Raw genomic sequence first — 24,258 nt, forward strand, 5'->3', positions numbered from 1 at the left:
TCAGCTGCTGTATTTCACGTTGGCAACAATGCAAGGCTTTGGCAGTGTCGGAGGCTGTTTGGGACTGGGCCTGAAAGAGGGAGAGAAGTGACAGTCAGAATTAGAGTGACACCTCCTTCCTTCCTTCCTTATTTCCTTCCTTCCTTCCTTCCTTTTTTACTTTCTTCCTTCCTTCCTTCCTTCCTGACTTACTTCTTTACTTTCTCCCTTACTTTCTTCTTACTTCTTTCCTGACTTCCACTCATACTGTTTTCTTACTTTTATCCTTACTTATAAGTTATTACATCCCTACTTTCCAACTTCTTTATTTCCTTCCTTCCTTCCTTCCTTCCATCGTTCCTCACTTATTAGCTTACTCGCTTACACAATCAATCCATCCATCTCTCATTCATTCACTCTTTCTCTCACTCACTCACTTGATTCCTTCATTAATTCATTTCAAAAAATAAAAGCACTGTAAAATTTGCCAAATTGCAAAAGTATTAGCCTTGGGAATAAATACAGTACAGAAAATGTTATGTAAAACAAATGAATCAACAACTGCATGTAAAATAAATTGAGATCTAAATTGCCCTATATGAGTTGACCCTCAGATGGATCTGTATTTTGTTCTGAGAGCATGATGAGGAGCTCAGTAAAAACAGTTGGCACCTGCATTGTAAATACAAATGTATAGATCTTGTCATGGTTGGGACTCACCTGTTGGGGTGTGGGACAGGGCGCAAGGGTCTGGGTACGCCAGGTTTCGGAGCAGGGCCACAAACAGCAGGAGGCCCTTGGACTACAGTGCGGCCCTGCACCACTGAGTGACTCCTAACCAGACGAGAGCTCCTTGGATCCGCAGGAAGTGGCTTCTGAGGCGGACTGGGCTTCTCCAACTCCTGAAAAAAGACATACAAAAAGAATAACTAATTATTTACCTTAATAAAGCTTAGACAATACTTTAACCTAAGATATAAAACCAGATCAATCATGACCTTGATTTTCCTGACCTTGAAAAGATTAGTCTGGCCTGTGTCTTCTCATGCCTGGACTTCTGCAATGCACTATTTACACATACCAGTCAGTGTCTCAGCTTCAGGTGGTGCAGAACACTGCTGCTCATATTTAAACACCAGGAGTTGATCCCATATCTCTCCAACTCCTGCCTCCCTTCACTGACTGCCAGTTCAATTTAGGATTGATTTTAAAACTCTTTTTAAAGCTCAGCACGGTCAGGCTCCAGTTATAATACAGAGCTAATAACTCCCTGTGCTCCAAACTGTAATCTACGATCTTCCAACCAACACTTTGCCAGTTGTTCCTGAAAGTCCAGGCTGGTAACTAAGCGTGACCAGGCTTTTGTCATCTGGGCCCCAAGGCTCTGGAGTTAGAGATCAGACTTAATCTGTTATTTAATCATTGCTTAAAACATATTTTTGAATGCCTGATTTCCCACTGTTGTTTCTTATTAATATGAATTGTCTTGTGTGGCTCTGCATTGTTTTAATCCCATGAATTTCCTAAGCACTTTGTAACCTTGTTTCGATAAGTGCAACTGAAGTCGAGTTTTATTATTGTTAATATTATTATAATTATAATAATTTCCACCAGGTGGCAGTCACAGTCAGACCCTGAACAGATCAGGCCTGCTGCTCCTGGTGTCCTCCTCCCAGAAGCGCCAGGGCAGCGCTGCCCATGCAATTTATAACAAGAGGAGCAGCTCATGTGGTTTTAATCTTCTGTAGAAGACTGAGGTCATGATGAAGGCCCACTTCCTCGCCCCCATCTGGTCTCCATTCACTTCCTCCTCTTCTGCTTTGTCGGAGGAAACATCACAGTCCAATCTCCGATGTCTCCCCTCTGTACCATAAGGTCAAGCATCATCACCAGCTGCGGTTTTGAAGACCATCATGCAGCAGGGCTGGGGTCAGCTCCCGTCTCAGATATACCGCAACAGCACCAAGCGGCATTGAAGTGAAATGCAAACGGAAGAATAGAGCGTGTCTTACACTTTGGGGCGATTATGGCACAAAATGTTGCTGCAGTTTCAACTTAACAATAAAACGAAGCTGTATCTCACCCACGTCTGTCGGAAAAAACCCTGCTGGCTCCTTCAGGTGAAGCAATCCAATTGGAAATTATTCCATGCCCCCAGCAGAGAGCTTTCACTGAGTGTGAGTGTGTGCGCGTGTCTGTGAGTGAGTGTGTGTGTGTGTGAGTATGTGTGTGTGTGTGTGTGTGTGTGTGGTGTTGGAAAAGGCTTTGTCAATGTCTCGGAGCTGCCAAACAGCTGCTAAAGATACTGCTGGTGAAGTCTGCTGCCAACAGGAATCACTTTCAGTTTCACACTCTGACATTAAATGGGAGCAGCTGAGAGGGAAAAATCAACTTCTTGTCAGGAGTCACAGCTTTGCCAGGAGCTGGAGCTGCTGCTGCTGCTGCTGCTGCTGCTCCTCACCTGCCGTACAGGTGCAAGACAACCAAGCACCTGAGTGAAAACCTACACCGCTTTATTTAAAACGGATACTGTGCTGTGTTTTCTATAGCAAAGCACATCACATACTTCTTGATTTTGTCTGGTGATATTTTATCTGGTCCAATCGTTATCATCGTTGTGGTGGTTGTTGTCATCGTTGTGGGGGTGGTTGTTGTCATCATCCTTGTGGTGGTGTTGGTTGTTGTCATCGATGTGGTGGTGGGGGTTGTTGTCATCATCGTTGTGGTGGTGTTTGTCATCGTTGTGGTGGTGTTTGTCATCGTTGGGGTGGTGGTTGTTGCCACTGTGGTTGTGGTGGTTGTTGTCATCGTTGTGGTGGTGGTTGTCATCGTTTTGGTGGTTGTTGTTGTTATCGTTGTTGTTGCCATTGTGGTTGTGGTGGTTGTTTTTATCCTTGTGGTGGTAGTTGTTGTCGTCATCATCCTTGTGGTGGTGTCGGTTGTTGTCATCGATGTGGTGGTGGTGGTTGTTGTCATCATCGTTGTGGTGGTGTTTGTCATCGTTGTGGTGATGGTTGTCATCGTTGTGGTGGTGGTTGTTGCCACTGTGGTTGTGGTGGTTGTTGTCATCGTTGTGGTGGTGGTTGTTGTCGTCATCCTTGTGGTGGTGTTGGTTGTTGTCATCGATGTGGTGGTGGTGGTTGTTGTCATCATCGTTGTGGTGGTGTTTGTCATCGTTGTGGTGATGTTTGTCATCGTTGTGGTGATGGTTGTCATCGTTGTGGTGGTGGTTGTTGCCACTGTGGTTGTGGTGGTTGTTGTCATCGCTGTGGTGGTGGTTGTCATCGTTGTGGTTGTTGTTTTCATCATCGTTGTGGTGGTTGTTGTTGTCATTTTCAATGTTGTGTGTAATTTATTTCCAAGCTGCCTGTGAACTGCAGCTCACAACTTTCCTTTTAGACAAATCTGGACTCTTCACATCGCAATGGTGTCCATGGTAACAATTAACTTTAACTATATTAGAGTGTGTTGTTATTAGTCGTGATTCTTTTATATCATGCTTATAAATTCAACACAAATACGGCAACATGTCGACAACAGTATGTGGAAACTAGATTGTAATAATTTAATGCTGTTTATGGAGCGCTGACATAATCCACCGTATGCTGCCATAACGTTTATGAGCTCCAGAGCAGTGTTGTGTTTTAAAGCCAGAGTCTCCTCCGCGACCTCCTCCATTAATTTGGACAAGACCAAAATGTCATTATCTGTTTAACACACCTCTAATTAGTCTGATACTGGTGCGACATCGCTCTGACCTCAGTTCCCCTGCGGCTTCATTTTCAGAGCTGCTCTCAGAGGGTAGATCGCGACTCCTTGACATTAATTCAAATCAGCTCCGGGTGCGTTTGGGTCTGGAACTCGTTTCTTTCTCTTCCACTTTCGGTCCCTCTCTGTTTTCACTCATCTGCTTGTTTGCACATTCTGCAACTAATAATTATTTCCATGAAGGAGCAATCTATCAATGTTTTATCGGTCAATAAAGCAATTCAAATGTCAGAGCCAAGTCAATTACTGCGAATGGATTGTGTTGATGTATTTATAAACATTTATGGGTTTTTCCAATCTGGGAATCTGGGGATCAGTATCTTGCCAGAGAGACTTTAGATTGAAAATACTGATATATTGATACTGGAGGAGCTGGGCATCGAACCGTAGACCTTCTGGTTAGTCGACGACCCTCTCTACCTCACAGTCACCCCTGGATATATATACTTATCTTCACAATTTCCCCCCAAACCAAGTTCAGATATTTTGTCAGACCAAGACTAATTAAACCAAAAGGTATTGAATTTACTCGACACAATCTGAAAGAAAGAACCGCGATATAAAATATACATATTGATCGTCTTCGATAAATCAACTCCATCGCTCATTATCTCAAGCCGCCCTCTGTCCCTTCATCACTTTGTCTTTCTGCCTTTTTATCCCTCTATCTTCCCCCCCGGCCCCTCTAGAGTAAAAGTCAAACCCGATCAAAGGGAAGTAAGAGACTTGGAGAATCACTGAGTGAGGGGGATTTAACACCAGGAACCTCACTGCTTTCTCCTCGACTCAACTTTGACAGCCGGCGACGCCATAACTAAACTCCACGGAATACCAGTGGCTGAGACTTTATCACCCTGCGATATTTGGACACACTGTTGCCGTTTCATCCCTCCTCCTCCCTCCCTCTGCAAGCCTGCCTCCGCTTTCCATTATTTATGCAGTGGTTTTGTATTGTAGAATTGAAGTCTCGCTCGGATGAAGCTGGCTCCTGGGTTAACCTCGCTATTTTACGGCACTGTGCACAACTGTCAACATGCATATACTTTTATAGGACACAAAGGAGCCATGAAAGCAGTTGACATCCCAATAACCGTGTGAAGGTGGAGCGAGTGCCATCATCTCTCTGGTTTGGGGTTATAAGCTGCAGCGCAGGGTACAAGCTCCCAGAAGCCAGCAGAGGAGCTGCATCATAAAATAAAATGTTTCCAACTAAGCCAGGGGTTTTCAACCGGGGTGCCGCGGCCCCCCTGGTGGTCCGCGACGGCATTGCAGGGGGTCCGCGAAATTCGCTTTGATATTTCAACACATTTCCAGATTACTCTTAAATATCGTGAAAAATATCTAAAATAAGAAAAATATGTCGAAAATAATATAAAGGTGCTGGTGATCATGAGGTTAAACTTAAGTAGGTCTCAATTGTTCGTGTGATATTGTATGATTATCATTTGTGACATATTCTGCATTACTTTGTCATCTTCCCTCTTCAGTTGTAGTCCCAGTTTATGTTGATTGTTATTGATCTCCGTTACTTTAACGTTCTCTCAACATGTCAGCTACATGTCTGTACATTTAAGTCATGAACGTTATATATTGATGTACATATGGTTCTGAGATGCAGTACAACTACAAACTGCATTTTAATTTTGTTTTCAATTCTTAAGCACTGAAAACCAACCTTTTTTGTTGTTTTTTACACAGATTTTTCTTGATTTTTTCGTGGTTTTCAAGTAGATATATCTAGATTTGTTTGAGGTTTTTAAATAAAACCAACTTGGAAACCCAAATGTTAAAACTTCCTTCTATCTGCACGCACGCACGCACACACACACACACACACACACACACACACACACACACACACACACACACACACACACACACACACACACACACACACACACACACACACACACACACACACACACACACACACACACACACACACACACACACACACACACACACACACACACACACACACACACACACACAGGCACATGTGCGCGTAGGCACATCAGTGGGCTGCGGATTACGTTCTAGTCAGAATGGTGGTCCCTGGGACAAAACCAGTTGAAAACCCCTGAACTAAGCGATCGGGAGGGGGGGGTGCACACTCACCATGACCATCCTGCAGGAGTTGTGGCGCTGCGCCGTGCGGAACGACGCCCCCCTGGGTGCCACGTGGGCGTGCGGCGGGGGGGCTCGGTGAGGCGCAGGCACCAGAGGCCTCAGCTGCCCAGGCCCGGGGGTCAGGGACACGGTGAGAGCCAGGGGGACGGGGTGGCTGAGGTGAACCGGAGGGCACTGGGGCAGCCGGCGCAGGTTGTGGGAGGGGTAAGGTGCTGGTGGGAGCGCCGCCTCCGCTCCCCGGTGAGGAGGCTGCAGAGAGATGAAAGACAGAACCAGAGGAGTCAGTCAGAGGAGGATCCGTCTGCTTCCTATCAGAAAACAGTCAAGTTAACCTCCTCCTCTTCCTCCGCCGCTCTTCCTGATGCTGTCAAGGAGGCATAAATCAAACGCTCCCTTAATGCTCACTATTCCCCAAGTCCTCCCTAAGTAACCCATCAAAGTAAAACACCAGGACTGTGCCATGAGCTGAAGAAGGCATCTAAACTCCCACTGAAACAGATCAGACTTAACACTGAGCCAAAATAAGAATCACCATGGTATTCAGACGCAGCCAGATGTGCACGGCTCGGAGAAACACAACAAAACACACATGCACTGGTTTCACACAGCTCCCGACAAATGGAAAATGACCTCACCTGCACTGTGCTTACATCAAACAGCCTCACATCCTTTCTCTTCTTACCACCGACCCCAGATGGAAACCACATGGCACTAACTGGAAACACCAATCCCAAGGTCCGGCCTTCGCTCGTGTGCCCCACCGCAGCACAAATGTCACCTCAGACGCAGCTCCTCTCATTTCAGCACAAACCGAACCCAATCGATCACAGGTCACTTCCCATTACAAAGTGTGTCAGGGGCGGTAATGGAGTAGTTAAGGCGCACAGTGATGCGGGCACACGAGCCATTACAGCAGCGTTCCTCTGCTCTGTCGTGCAATGATCAGTGACAGGATGATTTTATGTCTCAAGTAATCATGTGGGGAAAAGGCACAGATTTTTTTTACCAATTCCTCCTTCAACAGGCAGCGTTTAATGACAAGAAATGTATTCAAGTGTTGCGGAACCCACGGCTCAGCACGGCTCCGCTATCAGCACCTCCTCCACATGTCCACACAGAGGTGGAGGATTTAATTGGATTTGAATGAGCTGCCGCTTGTGTGAAAGCAGCACGTCAATCCTGCCGAGAAGGATTGGTGCCGTAGAAACAGCTGCGACATTCCAGGGAGAAAAACATCCGCTGGTGCTCCCCCCCCGCCCCGTGTGTTCGATTCTCACACACACTGTACATTTGTAAGGTTCTCTAGTACAAATTTACTCTGACTGAGCAGGTATTACAGCGAGCGTGCATGATCATTTCCTTGGTGCTTTACTTTTCCTTCCATCTCACGTGTTTTGTAAGATGGCAAATCAGTGAAATGTGGAGAAAAGAAAACTATTCAGAGGATAGACTGCTATAGAGGAAATATACTCTGTAGGTATATATGTTTTTGTTACTTATACCCAGGAATTTGTATACTAAAGCCCCTCTCGAGCAAAGAGGTGTGATCTGTAGTGACCTTAAAGATGGCGGTGCTGTGCGTCAGCGGGGGGGCCGGTCCGGACGCGGGTGGCGTGCACGCTGACGGAGGCGGGTTCGGAGCGGGTGAGCCGCCGACTGCTGCACTCACCGATCTGGAGTAGAAAGTAGAAATCACATATTGCTAATTAAAAACTTTATCACATTAGTAATACATCAGTTACAAAGCTAATTTATTTCAAATTATAAAAATCAAAACAAATTATTCACAGTAATTGACTTCACAGTGTGACCAGCTGTAAAAATGCTGCCGCTCAGCAGCAGCCGTCACAGCTTTTTTCTCTACTTTAGCATTTTCACTACAACGTTAAAATATAAAACTTTGATGTTGGAAAATCACGATGTGAAAAAGATCACCTGAGCTTCTCGAGTGGGTTCTTCTTGCTGGTGAGCAGGAGGCCGAGCAGAGTTTTTCTCTTGATGCAGACGATCAGACCAGCGCCCAGGACAGTGAGGAGAGCCACCAGGATGCCAACTGTCAGACTCCTGCTGTCTGTGTAGAAATACACACAGAAATCTCTATAGACATTTACACAGAGAGTTACCTGAGATAAATAAACTATCATCTGGACAACATTCGATACATGCTGAAAGCCAAACAGCTGAAAGAAAATCAGAGACGCAGATTTTGTATGTTACACTTGTGGAACAAACTGCCGCTAGATATCCGAGTAATCGCCTTTAAATTAAAACAAAAACAAATTTAACTCAACTTCAAATAGATCTTATACTTGCACTTTTATAATTGCATTTCTTGTCTCCAGTGAGAGGCTAACTTGTCGTCAGATATTAGCTGAAGCTGTGGCTGAGAGATTGGTGCTCGAGCAGTGAACCTGATGTCATCGTACACTGATTTGTGTCCGATTTGTCTTTCAGTCCTAAACGTTTTGCTCTCTGATCTGAAAACTTTGAGGATTCTTTCAAGTACTTTCCTCCTAAAAACTTCTAGAAAATGCCTCTGGATTTCTGAGATTTACTTTAAGTCTGGGGTCAGGGATATATCATCGAGGAAAAGCTCTAACGTTCTGCGCAAACGACCTGTACGACCCAAACTACAATAACTCAGCCGTTCCATGTACTTTACCTGCTAATCTGATGGGGCCACTGTCCATGCTCCCTCCAAAACCCGTCTTATCACAGAACGGCGGCGCCCAGTGAGCCTCGCAGTGACAGTTCTTGTTGTTGTTGCACACCTGGAGTATATGAAAAGGACATGTAATATATATAATATAATATATAGTGCATATAGAGAGACAATCTGTTTGACAAGTCTGGTCTCTAAACTCTGTTTGGTCATGAAAACACACACGAGAAGTGACACAGTGAGTCAGAAGGTTCCTCCTGATGAAGCTGATGAAGAGGTGAAATGGAAATACATAACTTAGGAAAAACAATTTCACATCCAACCGGGAGGAGACCCCGGGGTAGAACTCGCAGGAGGGAGCTTGGATAAGTGAAAGACAATGGACGAACGGACGGTTCTGTTTAAGAAACTGGACGCAGACTTGAGTGACGTCACTAGGGCGTCAACAAATTATTATTTCTTAAATTATTATATTAAAGAACTATGAAATAATCTTAAAAAGAGACGGCTTCCAAGAGGCCAAATGGAGAAGCTGGAATCACTAAATGTTCGACGTGTGATTTTGGCTCAAGAAAACAATGAATTGATTTCGAATATCATTGTGAATTCATTTTGTGCCTGTGTTGTTTCAGCTCTAAGCGCCACAGTCAATAAACGCTGGTGATGCAGATCGCAGGACTGGTCTGAGTCTGAGAGGATTCCCCTGCAGGGTAATATGGAGCAGGTGAGGGCCTCTTTCCAGGGCGACATCTTGATCTAATCCGTGCATGTGGGGGTGCCCGGACTCGAGGAGCAACATGGTTTTATTTCCACGAGCAAAACAGTCATCTGAGCCTCGCGGATGCGTCTTAATTGGAGCTAAACAAACAAATATGAGCGTTTTAATAACTGGAAACGTTTAATTTTAGAAGACTGTTAAAAAAACAGTTTCCTCTGCAGCTTTGATGGAGGAAAAAAAACGAGTTTAAGAAGTCGCAGTCGAAAGCCGCTGGGAGCTGCCAGTGGATTTAAGGGTAATGCTGCAAAAGCCACATATTTAATCTCAAACAGGACCACCCGCAGACGCGTTCGAGGAAAATCCATGGTTTCAACCGCTCAAAGTCAAACTGGGTGTCACTGCAGCCAGCGCTCAGCCAAACAAAGCGTGGCCTTCATATTTCAACACAGTTTTTCGGGACAAGGACGACTGCCTGAGAGTATGATGAATGGCACTTAAGGCTGAACATAAATAAAACCATTATAGCTAATTGATTGAACCTTTCAGCGACCAGGATGATTGATTACCCGGCACTGTATAGGCTCCCTGCCCAACTTATACCCAGGAATTTCAAACTTATTACGACGAAAATGAGCTTCTGTGTGAAAGTGGAGGAGTGGAGTTATAAGGTAAAACAACAAAACTGGGGGTGTGGGGGTGAAGGTTTGAGATAGACACCCATCACATATGTTCTTCACAGCCCTGAAACAGAAGGAGAGGCGCCGCACTCACCCCTCGACCGCTGCACTTGGCGGAGCAGTCGTGCACGCCGAAGACGCTGACGTTCTGGCACCGACGATTCAGACACATCTGAGACAGACGGAGACATTAAACATTGACAGGTTGAGCTCAAACAGCGTGTCAGTGATATTCTCAGGCCTTTAATGTTTTAGGAGGAAACGTCAGCGGATCTAGCACTTCAGGTCTAAAACAGCACAGCTTGGAAGACAGTGGGGTTTTTCAGGAATATAATAAAGCTGATGTTTTAAAAGTTCCATCCTTAAAGACGCCCATAGGGATCCATGCTGTGTGTGTGTGTGTGTGTGTGTGTGTGTCTGTGTGTGTGTGTGTGTGTGTGTGTGAAGATGAGCTTGGCAGCAGAGGGTGCAGCGGAACGCCAGCGCACTTGAGTGATGAGGCTGGATCCTTGTAAAGAGAAGTAAATTTGACTAAATGGAAAAACGGTATCATTGAAGTGACCAGTGGCTAAATAGACGAGCACTGGACGATGCCAAATAGAGTGAATAACGGCAGATCGGTGGAGTGTCTGAGTCTGAGAGGACAAGAGGACACACCCAGAAGAACCTCTCACTCTGCATCACTTTTTCCACTCTTTATTTCCCAGTATTTGGGCAGAACCTTCATTTTGTGCTTTAAATGAGCTACAACCACTAACATAAGTAAAGCAGCAATACTATAATGCTAAGAAAAGACACTCCTGCTTTCAAAGTTACCAAAAAGATGACATTAAATGGAAAGACGGATAGGAAAGACCATCTCAGTTGCTAATCACAGGGTACTTTGATTAATATGACATTATGTATATAAAGCTTTTAATGTTGTGGCTGATTCTATATTAAAATGAGTATTAACTCAGCAATGGAAATGGTCCGTCAGTACCTGGATTCGAATTTCAGCTACTGTGATATTAATAGTTTTTGAGGTCAATTTATCTCTGCCCCTGCTCCTTTCCTCTCCTGCCACTAATTGGCGCCATCACACGTTATCAACACGTTTTGCTCTGCACAGAATGTCACAGAATGATGTCATCATGCGCGTAACAATGTAATAAAGCCGAAGACAGAGAACTTAGAGTTCCGGTACAAAAATAATGAGCTGGCTGTTATGGTTTTCATTTAAGGATGATTTAAACAGGGAAAATTTCCCTCAGCCAGTCAGGGACCAAGTTAAATTCATCTGGAGTATATCAAGGCATTACATCTTACATACTGATTATATGTTTTCCATGTGAAATCTTAATCCACAACATGAAAAATAAATAAGCTAAGTAGCAAAAACATTTTTCTCTGAGATGCAGAACAGTAGATGTATTGACGCACTATGTACTGAGCTTTATTACACGACTAGTTCCACCCCCGCTAATGCATCAGCTGCATGCTGGGGTGATGTGTGTGTGAACACTGGCTACCAGCTCTCACCAGTCCATCTCCACACTTTGTGCCCGTCAGCACCAGGCCGGGGTCGGGCATGTCATCCCCCAGGTAGACGTGCGTACCCCGGCACAGTATCCTCCCCCCCCCCTGCAAGGGTATGTTTGTCTCTATGGAAACAGCATTGGTGCCAATTACTGGGCGGTTAGCTCCTCCTTGACACTGGATTTTGCCGCATTTAGCGTCTCTGTAAACAGGGAGAAAAACAATGTGGTAATTGAATAACATTTAGCCGTTTTCCAAAAATACATGTTTATTAAATAATATATTTCTTGTCCAATTAAGCGAAAAGCAGAGGACGCAGCTGGTTTGCTGTTTTCAGAGCTTAACTTGAGAGATTCTCCAACTTGCCTTCCTACACCAAGTGACTCTGAAACCTGCAATCAGCACTGCAGCTAATGATCATCTTCATTATTTCATGTGTCAAGACTATTTTTGGGGGGGATGAATAGTTTAGTCTGTCAAAAAGGACCATTCCAAGTTGGCAGAGCCCGATGTGGGTTTATGCAGCAAAGAGTTCATTAGCAAGGAAATGTGCTTAAAATTACGTAAAAATGATTTGCGAAACAAATTCTTACATTTCAGAGGTTGGAAGCCATTTAGCTTTTTTAATTCACGTAATTATATAATCGATAAATCAGCTGATTGTTTTTAGTCATTCACGTACATTTCAGTTTTGCAATAGAAAAGTCCCGTCAATAAAATGTGTTCAGTCGTGCTCATACCAAAATACTGTATGAACCATTCACTGCAATTCAAAATTGACATTCAATCATTTGCATTCATTGGTTTCTATCACAGACGGAATAAAATGGTGGACGACAGATCTCCACACTTCCTCCTACTATGCAGGAATGAAGCCAAAATATCCTGGAGACAAACGCCGCCATCTTGAGACATAATTTTTGAGCCAGAATCTGTCCAGTAGTGACAAGGGGGGTGGAGTCATGGTGAGGTCCTGCTGTCCATCATGGCGTTACAGCATCAAATAGCTAATTAAAACCAAACTTAGTGTAAAATACAAATAAAACTGACTTTTTCTACTTTGACTTTTTAATTTGGTCGTAAACCAAATTTACATATACTGCCGCCAGCCACCAGTGGGCGATTAAGACGCCTTGGTGTGGATTCACTTCTCTGGAGCATTATATACAGTCTGCGGTTTCCATGGAGACACAAGGACGTACCGTGCATCACATTTGGCAAAGGAGCCCTTGGAGTCCTTCCCACAGTTGCCGTAGGGGTCCCCTGCTGAGTTGACCTTTTCAAAGCAGATGCCCGGGGCTGGCTTGGCCCCTACAACACACAATGAAACCCATTTTAAACATGGCTGCCGTTGTTGAGCTACCGACATGAGCCAGCGACCTGGCCTTCCTCATGTACCTGGCCCCCACAGTGTGATGCACTGCTGCTCATGGGTCTGGCAGATGCCGTTGTAGCAGTAGCCGTCCACGTTGTGGCAGGCGTGGCCGTCGTGCAGGTAGACGTTGGAGGGGCAGTGAGGGCCGGCGCCGGTGCAGAACTCCGGCAGGTCACAGGAGTTACTGGACTCACGGCAGGGGGTGCCCGCTAGTTTCAGCTACACTCAGAAATACACAGACACCAAGGAGGCTTGTGAGAACAAAAAGGAGAAATATCTGCCAAATGTCATTGTTGGTGCGGATTTAAGATCCAGGATGATCAGGGAAAATGTCTGTTAGTCAGTTGTCATGAGTGATGAGTCAGTTCCTACCTGACAGCCCTGGCAGCACTGTCCGTGTGCACAGACGGCATCTTCCTTCAGAGTGCAGGTAGTGGCGTTGCAGCAGGGATTCACACATTCCTTCAGATGCAAAGAATGTAGAGGGGAAACAAAATCGTTAAATAAAAAGTAACTCAACATAAAGTGATCGTATTTCACCTCGGAGCAAACGCTCAGACCGGGTTATCAGAAGGAATGCAAACCTAGCAGGAGTGTGTTCTGCAGCAACTTAAGAAAAAAAACCTGGCAGAGGAAAGCAAACAGCAGTTTCTAGTTCTCTAAAAACAACAACGTTTCCATCTGACAGGACTTACAAGCTCATTCAAACCCCCTGTAGCTGTGAGCTGGATGGGGGAAGGAAATAGAAAAACGAGTAGAAGAGGAAAGAAAAGGGCATCAAATCCCTTTTATAAATAAGCAGAATATTGTGTAACTGAGATATTGTGCCGAGTGTTGGCAGTTAGGAAAGCAAGAGGTTTTTTTTATCAAGTAATATAAAAGTCAATCCACAGAATTGATATAACCACTGAAAAAATTCAGAAATCCAAGTGGAATTTTCCCGAAACCAGATAGTGGTAAATTTTGAAGATCATATCCTAAAGTATCTAAAAAGAAGAAGCTAATTATGCTGCTGTTTTTTACATTACAGAGAGGATCTAGACTCGCAGGTTGTATTGCTTATCACGTTGAATACATTTTTGAGGACGTGTACAACCGGCGCAAGTTAGTTACAGAAATATCGACTTCTAGCAGTCGTCAGGCAGTTCACTTTTATGTGTTTTGGGGCGTAGCTTTGAAGAGAGGGCTGATACAAGGAAGTGAGATTTAATGTTTGCAATTTTTTTAGTGTAGCCTGCCCTTGCTAGCTTTCCTAGGATTACCAATCTAAACTTTAAATCTAAATATAAAACGTACTTGCTTGTGTATGTAATATGTGTGTTGCATTTAGTTTAATCTTAATAGTTCTCTGGAATATTAGCGTCACAATCAGCCTTTCGCAGCCGTTTCTTTTAAACTTGAGCCAAAACACAGATTGAATATCTCTGAGAGAAATCAAACACCTTCAAGTTTGATATTAAATGTGAGAGGTGGTTGATGAGAATATTCTGCAAGGCGACAACAGGATTAACCAGATGTTAAGATATTCTCGTCCTGTTTGTGATGTAGAGGGAGACAAACTGGATCTGAAACCGTCCCTGTAACGTTTCTCCTCCATTCAACCATCTGGTTCATGTTAGCCATTATCGTGAGTAGAGCCCTGAAACAATCAGCAGCTCTCCACCTTGTGATGCAGATGGAAGCGAGCACTCAATCAAGGCTCGGGGTATTAAATGTGTATGTCTGCTAGTACATGTATGATCTCACACAGAGGCGGCCTGACAGGACCCCGAGGGCCCGGCTCTCCCCCTCTCGCCATTAAGATCTGAACACACTGTACAGCTGAGTGAAGTAAGACTTGGGAGGAAGTAGATGGATGGAGCTGGCAGGGGACACGGCCGACATGATGGGCCTTCCAGAACTTCTTTCAGCCTGAAAACCATTAAGGGCCTTTCCCAGGGTCCCCGGGGCCAAAGGGGGCGGAGGAGTCGCACTGAAAAGAAGTGGCCTGTGATTGTGAGGAATGGAACCCGGGCAGTTTTTTTTTTTAATGAGGATTTTTAATGGTGGAGAGAGGTGCTGTCTGAGCACTCTGATCTGGCTCGGGTCGGAGAGCGTTGTTATGGCTGCTGGCTCGGGCCTGCAGAGCTCGAGTCTGTGCTTTGTTTTGAAGAACAAGGCCACTTTGAAGCCTGAACGGCTCCCAGAAAGACTCGCTAGGCAGTAAGGTGTAAAGAAATGGCGATAAAACAAAAAACAACAAAGCGCTTGCTCACGTAGGAAATTATGTAATTCAAAATATCCATTCGAATCATAATGGACGCCTCATACGTCTGCCTGCCTCTGCTGATTGTCAGCTGCATCAAGACTAACCGTTTTATCATCCTGCGGTGGGAGCTGTTGGCAACTTGTGCCAACATTACGTATGTGCATGCCGATGCACATTGGCTTAAATAATTCAGCAGATGACAGGGTGAAGCTGTCAGCGATGTTTTCCACTCAGTGAATTGTACCGCGATCAGACAACGTCCCAACCTCACAAACACCTCCTCAGTGTGGAGAATGCATAAACGTACGTTCTTATCTTTAAGGTCACTTTCTGAACACTGTGTTTGTAGGAAGAGAGCTCACTGTCGTCAGCTTTGTAAATGTTAGTTTGTGCCAAGACACGCTACATCCCTGCTCCAGTGCTCCTGCATTTTTATATGAAAAAAGGAATTTGGTATATGTTTGAATTCCCTTCTTACAAACATGCATATCTGTGCTGATGTAAACAGAAAGTCATGCGCGTCCTGCGAGACACAGGAATTTTTAGGTGGTAAAATATAGAGTTTAACTGCATAACAGCTGTTAGCAAAGACAACAGGATCAGCAATGCCTGTAATTCATTATCCACGTAGCGTTCTAGGCTTGTAGCCGAGGCTAATGCCAGTTACTGTTCCCCAAGGGGTCATGTGATTAGGAGCCTGCTACGTTGTGTCTGAACAGGCCGAGCATGCAGTCATGAGTGTCTACGTCATTGTTTATAAACATGTCAGTTTCTGGATGTCCAGACTGTGCGTATGCAAATGTGAAGCGGTCAAAATTCACAAAGGTTGAATTCACGTGCAGCCAAGCTCCTAAATCTCCTAAATCGTGCTGATTGGAAGTGAGCAGGAGGCAAAGGCTCATTGTGTCTACTGACCGTGCCCTAAAACATTACCACGCAGTGCTTAGACTAAAACGGGTCCAGCAGGGCTTGTTTCATTCCTCACATATAATTAAAAATGATTCATGGGGAGTAGATGTAGAGGAGACTTTAATTTTGGCAGTAAAAGGAGAATGCTGAAGAACTGCAGGGGGTCTGGAGATAAAACACACAGTTTGTTTACCCCGACCTATGACCCGCTCTCACCTCCAGCTCCCCGCAGTCGCACTCCTCCCCCTCCTCCACGTAGCCGTTGCCACATTTCTGACCTCCGTAGAGCACCTTGACCTCCGGCATGTTGAACAGGCACATCCCGACGCCTTTTTCAAAGCTGGCTGTCAGGTCCTTCTTGCTGCAGCTGCTGAACACTGTCGGGAACGGATACCTGTGAGGGACAGAAACAGTTTGAGAGTGACAAAAAAAGTGAGTGTGTTACCCACAAGGGCCCTTGTCAGTCTGATGTAATCAGAGCTAATTGCTGCTAATCATAAAATCAATTAAGCCCTCGAGATCGACAATCTCTCCAAAGCTCCATCAGCAGGCGACGGCCCGAGCCACGACTTCTCCCTCCACGGAGACAGAGGGACAGAGAGAGAGAGAGAGAGACGTGGATCTGATAAGACATATTTTATGAGACAGGGAATTGTAAAAAACTCATAACAAAAAGTGCTTCCTTTGCAAGACTTGCAACACCCATAAATTTGGCTGAAACGGGGGATTGTGTGTTTTTAATATTGTTGTTGGAGCAGACGGAGAGGGTGGTCTGCTGGATGGGGAAAGCACACATCCCAGGGTCGGGTCTGCCAAGAGCTTTGTTACAGACCTCATGTGGCTTTATTGAGCTTTTCTGTGATAATATAGTGCCTCAGATGAGTGTGTGTGTGCTGTGTGCGTGCATGTGTGTGAGTGCGCAGATTGTATCTTATTCCCTATGTGTCTGTTCATAAAAAAAAGCACCATATGAGGTTTTTAATACCTCCACCCACACCAGAAAACCCAACACAGCCAGAATGGGTGAATCTGTAATATGATATTCACACTTACATCACTGCTCCTCTCTGTGAGCAGCGATGAGTGCGAGACAACAAGTGGGAGATCCAGGCCGACTAACATTCCCCTTATGTTGTCTTTGAAATGCATGTCTGGTGAACCATCGATTGTGTTTTTACACTTCTGCCTCTGATGTGCCCACTCGCCTGTCTGGGCTCACTCTCTTTTCCTGAGCGTGGGTCAGCCAGACTTTCCCTGTCGCAGCGGTGAGATCTGCGAACGCTGCGGCAGTCGGGATCATAAATAAACCGAGCATTCACCCGCCAACCCTGCCAACAGATGGTTGTCAGGAGAAAGGGAAGTCCAGATAAGCAAACTGTCAACAGAGTAAATCAAACACGTTCCACGCACTCGCTGCATAATGTAGTTTTCCAAAAGAATGACAGCGCTGGAAATTGACTAGTTAGTTTTCGGCCTTTGCCTCCAGCAAACATGTCAGGGTCCTGCAAATCATTCAAGGCGAAGACCTCAGGAGGAGCCTGTGCATAAGGTGCAGTTCATTTTCTGCCTAAGCTGCTTCGATAAATGCATCGCAATGAGGTGTTCATGCGAGCGGAACCTGAGTTTAAACGCGGCGAAGTTTGTTTTCAGCTGCGAGCCACGGGCTGCACTGACACACGAGCTGTGAAATCACCACTCTCTCTCTCTTTGGACTCTTTCCTTTTTCCGAGAAGCAGGCAGCAAACTGTGTTTTTTTTCCCCTGATTAGGTTTCACATCTAATACGTCTACGAATATGTCATGACACTCTGTGAATGTTTTGACATGACCTCATTGCTCAGCTTGCGTTTAGTTTCCATCATGTGCGGAGGCAGTTTACATCAACTCCTGCTGCTGACCTCCCTCCCTCCCTCCCTCCCCCAAATCCACCCGACCACCCCCCCCCCCCCAAGCACACAGCCCCGCTGATCGCTCACGTCAATGCTATCCAGAGGTTGTGTGAGGTGAAGGCAGGGGGGTACCTGGGAAAAGAGCTGGAGCAAAGAGAAAGAGCACCGTGGATTTGTGGTGAAATGAAATGTCAAAACAGGAAAAACTGCAATAATGGCCTCCTCTTGTTCTCCTCCTCCCGTCCGAGCACCTCGGGTGATCCCTCTACGATGAACAGCTGTCGGAGGCGGCCGCTCACCATGCAGGCCACTTCCTCGGCCACTGCTGTTGTTGATTTTCCCTCTGCCCCCCCGAAGCCCGAGCCAAAATTGCTTGCTCATGTTGCACATGCTTATTTTCTGCATTCATTCAATTTCCATGAACTCAGCCCTGCTCTTCAGTTACCGGCCCGTGCAATGCATGACAAACACTCACATCCTTGTTTTCTTTCTCTTCGTTTTCTGGTAACTCGGAGATACATGAGCAGTTGGGGATCCAGCTGTTCTTTATGAGAGGCCATACAGAAATAATTGGTCTACCCCTGCAAACAGTCTGGGGGTGGGAGGAGGAGGAATAATGACTGTGAAAAGGCGGAGAATCCCATGAATTACAGTCAATGGCATCTCGCAGCTGCGGTCCCCAGGGCTGGTGAAGCTGTGCCAGGGCCAGTCATGGTGTGCACATCTGGGGCTCGCGGTGCGCTCAAGACACTCTAGACAACCACTCATCCCGAGGGAGTCTGGGCCCCCCTCCTCACAAGCAAAAGACCCGGTATGACCCGGTGACCTTCTCATCGTGCTCCGGGGTTTCACCAAAGGATGAGCCGTGTTCACCTCAGCTTGGTCGCTCCTCTTTGTTCGGTCTAACACTGCCGCATTGTTTTCCAACTGGTCGTGCTCCAGTGCCATTACGGGATCAATTCGTGTCTGCCTGTCTTCTTTTCTTCGTCTCTAACCCACAGCCTGTGTGTGGCGTTTGGCTCCCGAGCCGCAGAGGTGCTGCGGTTGATGGTTGATAGAGTGTACAAAGCAATCACTGCGACTAAGCCCCAGCGATGGCCAAACAAGGCTTGAATGGATCAGTGGGAGGTCTGGTGATAAGAAACCATTCCCAGATCTATAACAGGCCTCTATGATCCTCCCTGACAGCGATAATACTAAAGAGCTGGAGTCTTTCAAACGTCTCACAGCCCCACAGCTTTGACAGGAGGGCAGATGGACTGTGACAGGTAACCCACATTAAAGTAATTTTTAGTATAAACATTTACAAAAGGATTGAATGTGATCGCAGACAGTTCACAGGGAAGATAACGTATATTTCTGTCTGTCTCTACTATCCTTTGGCATTTTCTAGAGTTTGCCTTTCACATATAAAGAACATTTAGACATTTTCCAGGCAGTTTACTAGAGGACTGGTAAGAAAGTTTCAGGAAAAATGTCCGGACTTATTCAGAACACAAATGCTTTGGCCAAAGATCCAGAGATCATCCTGAACAGCTTGATGCAACTCACACAAGCATGCAATGTAAAAAAAAAAAAACTTTACACTTTATGAAGCAAAAGATTTTTGTTGGATCCAAAGTTTGCTCTACTAAACATATAGGAAGCTGTCAGCACCGTCTAGCTTCAGTTCTAAAACAAGCGCTTGTTAAAACGTTGCATTACCGACTCATGAAGGTCACGTTTAAATATGACGTTGCTGCAAACCGTAAATCCAAACATTATTTCACCAGCAATTAGACGCTGCGCTGAGCCGGGCAGAGCTCTCTCTCTCCTCCTCTGTCCTCGTGACTCAGATCACACAGAACACACAGGGAAACCCATCCAGCATCTCCTACACAGCCAGTTTATGTCACATCCTTTCAACCATTAAACGCTGATCAGGCCATGAATCAAGTCTACTGGCCTTTCAAATGATGCCTCTGCCAAAGCTTTTTCCACCAGCAATGAAATGGTGGGAACATTTCGAGAGAAAACACAAAACGTGACCCAATCCTCATTGTGTTATCACAGTTTTATCACATCTTGGAAGACGTCGATGTTCTGGCACGGCTGCAGACCAAAGCTAATTCCAAACTTGACAACTGTGACTATGACAAATATTTCATACTTGCTTCACAACACATTTCATATGAATTTACTGCTTTCATTGAAACCGAGCTCTGGGCAGTGACAGTAGGTGATATGATCAGTTATGGCTTTCGGTGCCTGACAGTCTATCCTATGTTGTAGATACTGAAAAGCCTTTTACCATTGAAATCCCTATGGGTCCAATTAAACAAGGCATACGACAGTGTTCCTGTTCTTCAGCAGGGCATGGGTCACATTTCCATGGCATGCCTCACTTCCTGTGATTCCTGATTATTTTATGACAAGGGGAACACACCAGTCTCTGGGATAAAGCGCTGCAGTCATCCTGCAGGACCTGGAATCTGTCCGTCAATGGATCTGCTTGTGTGACTGATGGCAAGTGACTGTCTTATTGATATCTTTGCAAGAAAATACACGATATACATATTCTCTATGATGGGATTTGTAACCAATTTCTAACTTAATAGCTAATTTAACAAATAAGCACAATAGAATAAAACAAATCAAATTGTTTATTGTTTTGCAAATTGAGGAAAGTATCTGCCGGGTACATCTGGAGATCGTCTCCATCATATGAGGGCTTTAAACTTTGTTATTGAAAGAACTGAGCAATTAGACTGTAAATAGTAAAAATGGCGAACAATTAGCTTGTACCAAACACAGAGCTCTGTGGTATTCCAGATTTCTAATATATATGTTTGTGCCACCAGCAGCTCACTCTCTGCCTGTGTGTTCCTCTGTGTGTGTTTGGGTTTTAAGGAGATGTGATCTTAAAGGATGAGAAACACCAGCCTGTTCTCATTTGGAGCTAATGGGGGGATCGAGCGACGGACGCAACAATTTGCCGTGACCGGTGTGAGCAGGAAACAAGCAGCGCTCTGTGCAGATGTGCAGCTGGCACTGGGAAAGTTTTGCTGCCCCCCAGCCATCTACCCACTCACCCCACAGCCCCAGTGCATTAATGATGAACTGGATCTCATTATCCCCTCCGCCTCGTCGCTGGAGCCACAGCTCGTCTAACAGAGCTTGATGGGTTCCTACGCAGCAGTGACAATGAAGAAATTCCTGCACTCTATTTGATGAAAGTGAAAGATCAATAAAAACAAAAGCGGTACTCCACACTGACTGAGTACAGGGAGCTTCTGCCAGTTTTTCCAATTACTGAATGCATGGTAATCAGTGGGGCTTTTGCGCCGACTCATGCTTCACACTCGTGAAGAGCCAATCTGCATAATCACATTGTGCTTTGGAAAGGAACTAGTCTCCTTTCTGGGAAAACACACAGCAGGCAATGCTCGAAACAAACAACTGTGGCTGTCGGGTGATGAACGGCATTCTGGGGATTGCAGTAGAGCCCATGTGTGGCCATGCAGCGTTTTAAAGCATGTTACTGTGTGGGCTGGACCTATGGGAAATGCAGCACCGCCTCAGGCAGAGTATACAGTATAGTGCTGACCTGGAATTAAATGTGGAAGCAGTGTGAGGGAATATATAGTTCCTAAACATCCTCATGTGAATGAATTGCTTCCTTAATCCTGGATTAAATAGCAGAGCAGCAATATGGAGCAATAAGTAGGTGTAGAGGGGATTATTTTGAAACCGAGACTAGATCCTGTTTTTTCCTTTTGTCAGCTGCAATGAAAAAAAAATCGGTGTCTGTTCAGAGCAGAACAAAAAACAAAATATTCACGTCTTCTTATTTATTTCTCACTCTTTTCGTCACTGCTACGTAGAACCTCTGATTCTGATATTTTAAACGAAAGGTGACACATCGTCCACTACATAAGAAAACTCTATAAAGGACGGTTTCAGATACATTTAACTATTTATTTGGAGGACCAGACCGATTTTCCGGCATTAAAGTTGCATGTACGTATATCAAAGAATAGCATCCCTCTAAATGGCTTTGAATGTGGAGGGAAAGCGCGAGAGCCAGAAAGACACAGAGTAGGAGAACGACAGAAAGGAACCTTTCGTTTTTTCTTCTTCTTCAAAAAACATTCTTTTTTTAATCTTCACTGTGCTGCCATTTTTAGACAAAGTCCTTGACCAGGGAGACCCTCCATCAGCGTTAAAATACAAATCTATGTCTTAACTCTTGCGATTTAGTGTATAATCAAGTATGGTGTTACCCTGTTTTTCGTGAATCTGGTCCAAACCAAATAAGGGAAGGGGGGTGTTTCCAGCATAAACACCATCTCACAGACCACGAGACCTTGGCTGAAACCGATACCCGGTGTTTCCACCCAGAACTTCCTGCTTCTCCAACATGTCAGGCGCTGCAGTCCACTGCGAGCAATTACTCAATGACTACACCAAGAAGTTAGAGGAATCTCACATGTGCAAAACACGATTCCTGCACTGGAGATCATCTGCAACACAACGCTATGAGTGAAACCCGGCTGATTCGGCCACGCTCTGCCAATGAACCATCGGCGTCTGATTCAGAATGAGTCATAGCGCCACGGGGCGTTAGCTCAGCTGTTGAATCTGCCATAAACCCAACAGCTCGACACTTTCACGGCAACATTTGATTACTGCTTGACAGAAGCTGAATTATAAATGGACGGCATGTGGAAGAATGTTTACAGATGATCACAATCTTGGGTTTTGGAGGGAATCTTTCCGTAATTAATTTAAAGTTAATGATTCTTTGACATCAAGATGATGCATTCAGGGTGTGTTTGGACGTTATTTACCCAAAAGGGGCCACACCGATGTGCTGGACTGTCCTGAGGCTGATGAACTGGCTGAAATTATAAACTCCTCCATTCCTGGATATCGCAGAAAGAAGTAGGGAGTCGAGAGTCTTGTATGTCTATTGACTCTTAATTGTCGAGACAGATGCTGTGACTCACCCGGTGGAGGGAGTCATGATGCAGCCCCCGCGGTCCGCTGTCACCCTGCAGCCGCACCCCCGCTCCGGCGTGTCGTGGTTCATTCCAAAGTTGTGTCCGAGCTCATGGGCCAGAGTCACTGCCGCGCCCAGGGGGTTGTCCGAATGGTCCTGAAAGAAAAAAAGGAACAAAGATCAATCATGCACAAACCGAACCTGCACAACGTAATTTCATACGAATATTCAAAACCTCTTCACTTGAAGTTGTCCAATCACAGAATTTGTTCCGTTTACAGTTCTGTTGCTGCAAACAATGACTAATTAAAAACACACATTTGTGATTTCATACTCGGAGGTAAATAACAAATAATAAAAACATTTTACGCCAGCCAAACTGCTTCTACCCGCAGGCGCCACTGGAGAAACATTACTCAGAACAAGCGAGTGTAATTGCTTATTGCCAAGATTACAAACAATGCTGCTGGATCTGTGCTTATCAGAGCGTTGCTGCTGCTCGACGGTGTGGCACTGAAATGAGAAATGAAACAGCAGACACCTCCAGCTTGCTCTGCAAACTTTGACAGAGCCAGATGTGCTGCGTCGCCCTATTCAACTCGGAAAACTAGCAAAAAGGTCGCAGATAGAGGAACAAAATCCCTAAAGGACATTTAAACAAATACAATCACACCCAATCAGGTGAGAATAGAGGGAATTTAAAAACAGTGGAGGATGGAGCGGGAGTGACACACAGAGTGATAACTGCTGTTGGCTGAGACTTGGATTTCCTGTCAGGTGTGTAAAAACCTGAAACACACGAAGAGGTGGGATAAATAATGGAAGGGCAGCGATCGGCTCCTCCCGGATGCAGAGCTGTGCGTCAGAGCTCCTCGTCTCTGGAGTCTTCGTCACTGTGCATTATTCAGGAGCGCTGTGCGAGTCGAGCTCAGACTGATGAAGTGCTCTGCTGGGGGCTTTTCAAAGTAATGGTCATCAGCTGTCAGCGCTCACTGAGATCCGTCTGCGAAGCCTGGATTCATGCAAAAAAAAAACTCTGATTCTGTTTCCTAAAGAAACTCAAGACACCTTTTAGTGACTGATGAAGCTCAAGAGGGAGAATGGATGCTGAAGGAAATTAATGTAACCTTGAGGGCTGGTAAATAGAGATTTCACTCTGAAAAATCCTGTTTAGAGTATTGCATATTTACAGTATTAAAAAAAATGTATAAGCAATAAGCAGCGGGAATTACTTAAACTACAAATCCTCTTATCAATATCATGCAGATTTAACCAATGATAAACTCACAGTTGACCACTACCAAACATTTCTTCCTCCTCAAGAAAGGTAATATCCTCCAAGCCCTAGTTATTCATTCCACAGAATATACACAGCCCAATCTATTCAAAGTCCTGATTCTTACGA

At 45.1% G+C, this 24,258-nt stretch overlaps 1 protein-coding gene across 1 annotated transcript in view; it reads right to left on the bottom strand.

The window, feature by feature from the left end:
• The window catches only part of LOC133028228 (uncharacterized), a 91,638-nt gene continuing 67,380 nt past the window's right edge, over positions 1–24,258 (bottom strand). The window contains exons 18-30 of the mRNA XM_061095421.1: positions 22,861–23,009; positions 16,201–16,378; positions 13,200–13,289; positions 12,851–13,046; positions 12,655–12,763; positions 11,456–11,654; positions 10,029–10,106; positions 8,540–8,648; positions 7,813–7,948; positions 7,436–7,550; positions 5,866–6,126; positions 700–881; positions 1–70 (exon numbers count right to left, since the gene is read on the bottom strand). Coding sequence (XP_060951404.1) covers positions 1–70; positions 700–881; positions 5,866–6,126; positions 7,436–7,550; positions 7,813–7,948; positions 8,540–8,648; positions 10,029–10,106; positions 11,456–11,654; positions 12,655–12,763; positions 12,851–13,046; positions 13,200–13,289; positions 16,201–16,378; positions 22,861–23,009 — 1,872 coding nt within the window. The remainder of the gene's footprint in view (positions 71–699; positions 882–5,865; positions 6,127–7,435; positions 7,551–7,812; positions 7,949–8,539; positions 8,649–10,028; positions 10,107–11,455; positions 11,655–12,654; positions 12,764–12,850; positions 13,047–13,199; positions 13,290–16,200; positions 16,379–22,860; positions 23,010–24,258) is intronic.

The sequence above is a fragment of the Limanda limanda genome, chromosome 21, assembly GCF_963576545.1.
Source record: "Limanda limanda chromosome 21, fLimLim1.1, whole genome shotgun sequence".
Lineage (NCBI taxonomy): Eukaryota > Metazoa > Chordata > Actinopteri > Pleuronectiformes > Pleuronectidae > Limanda > Limanda limanda.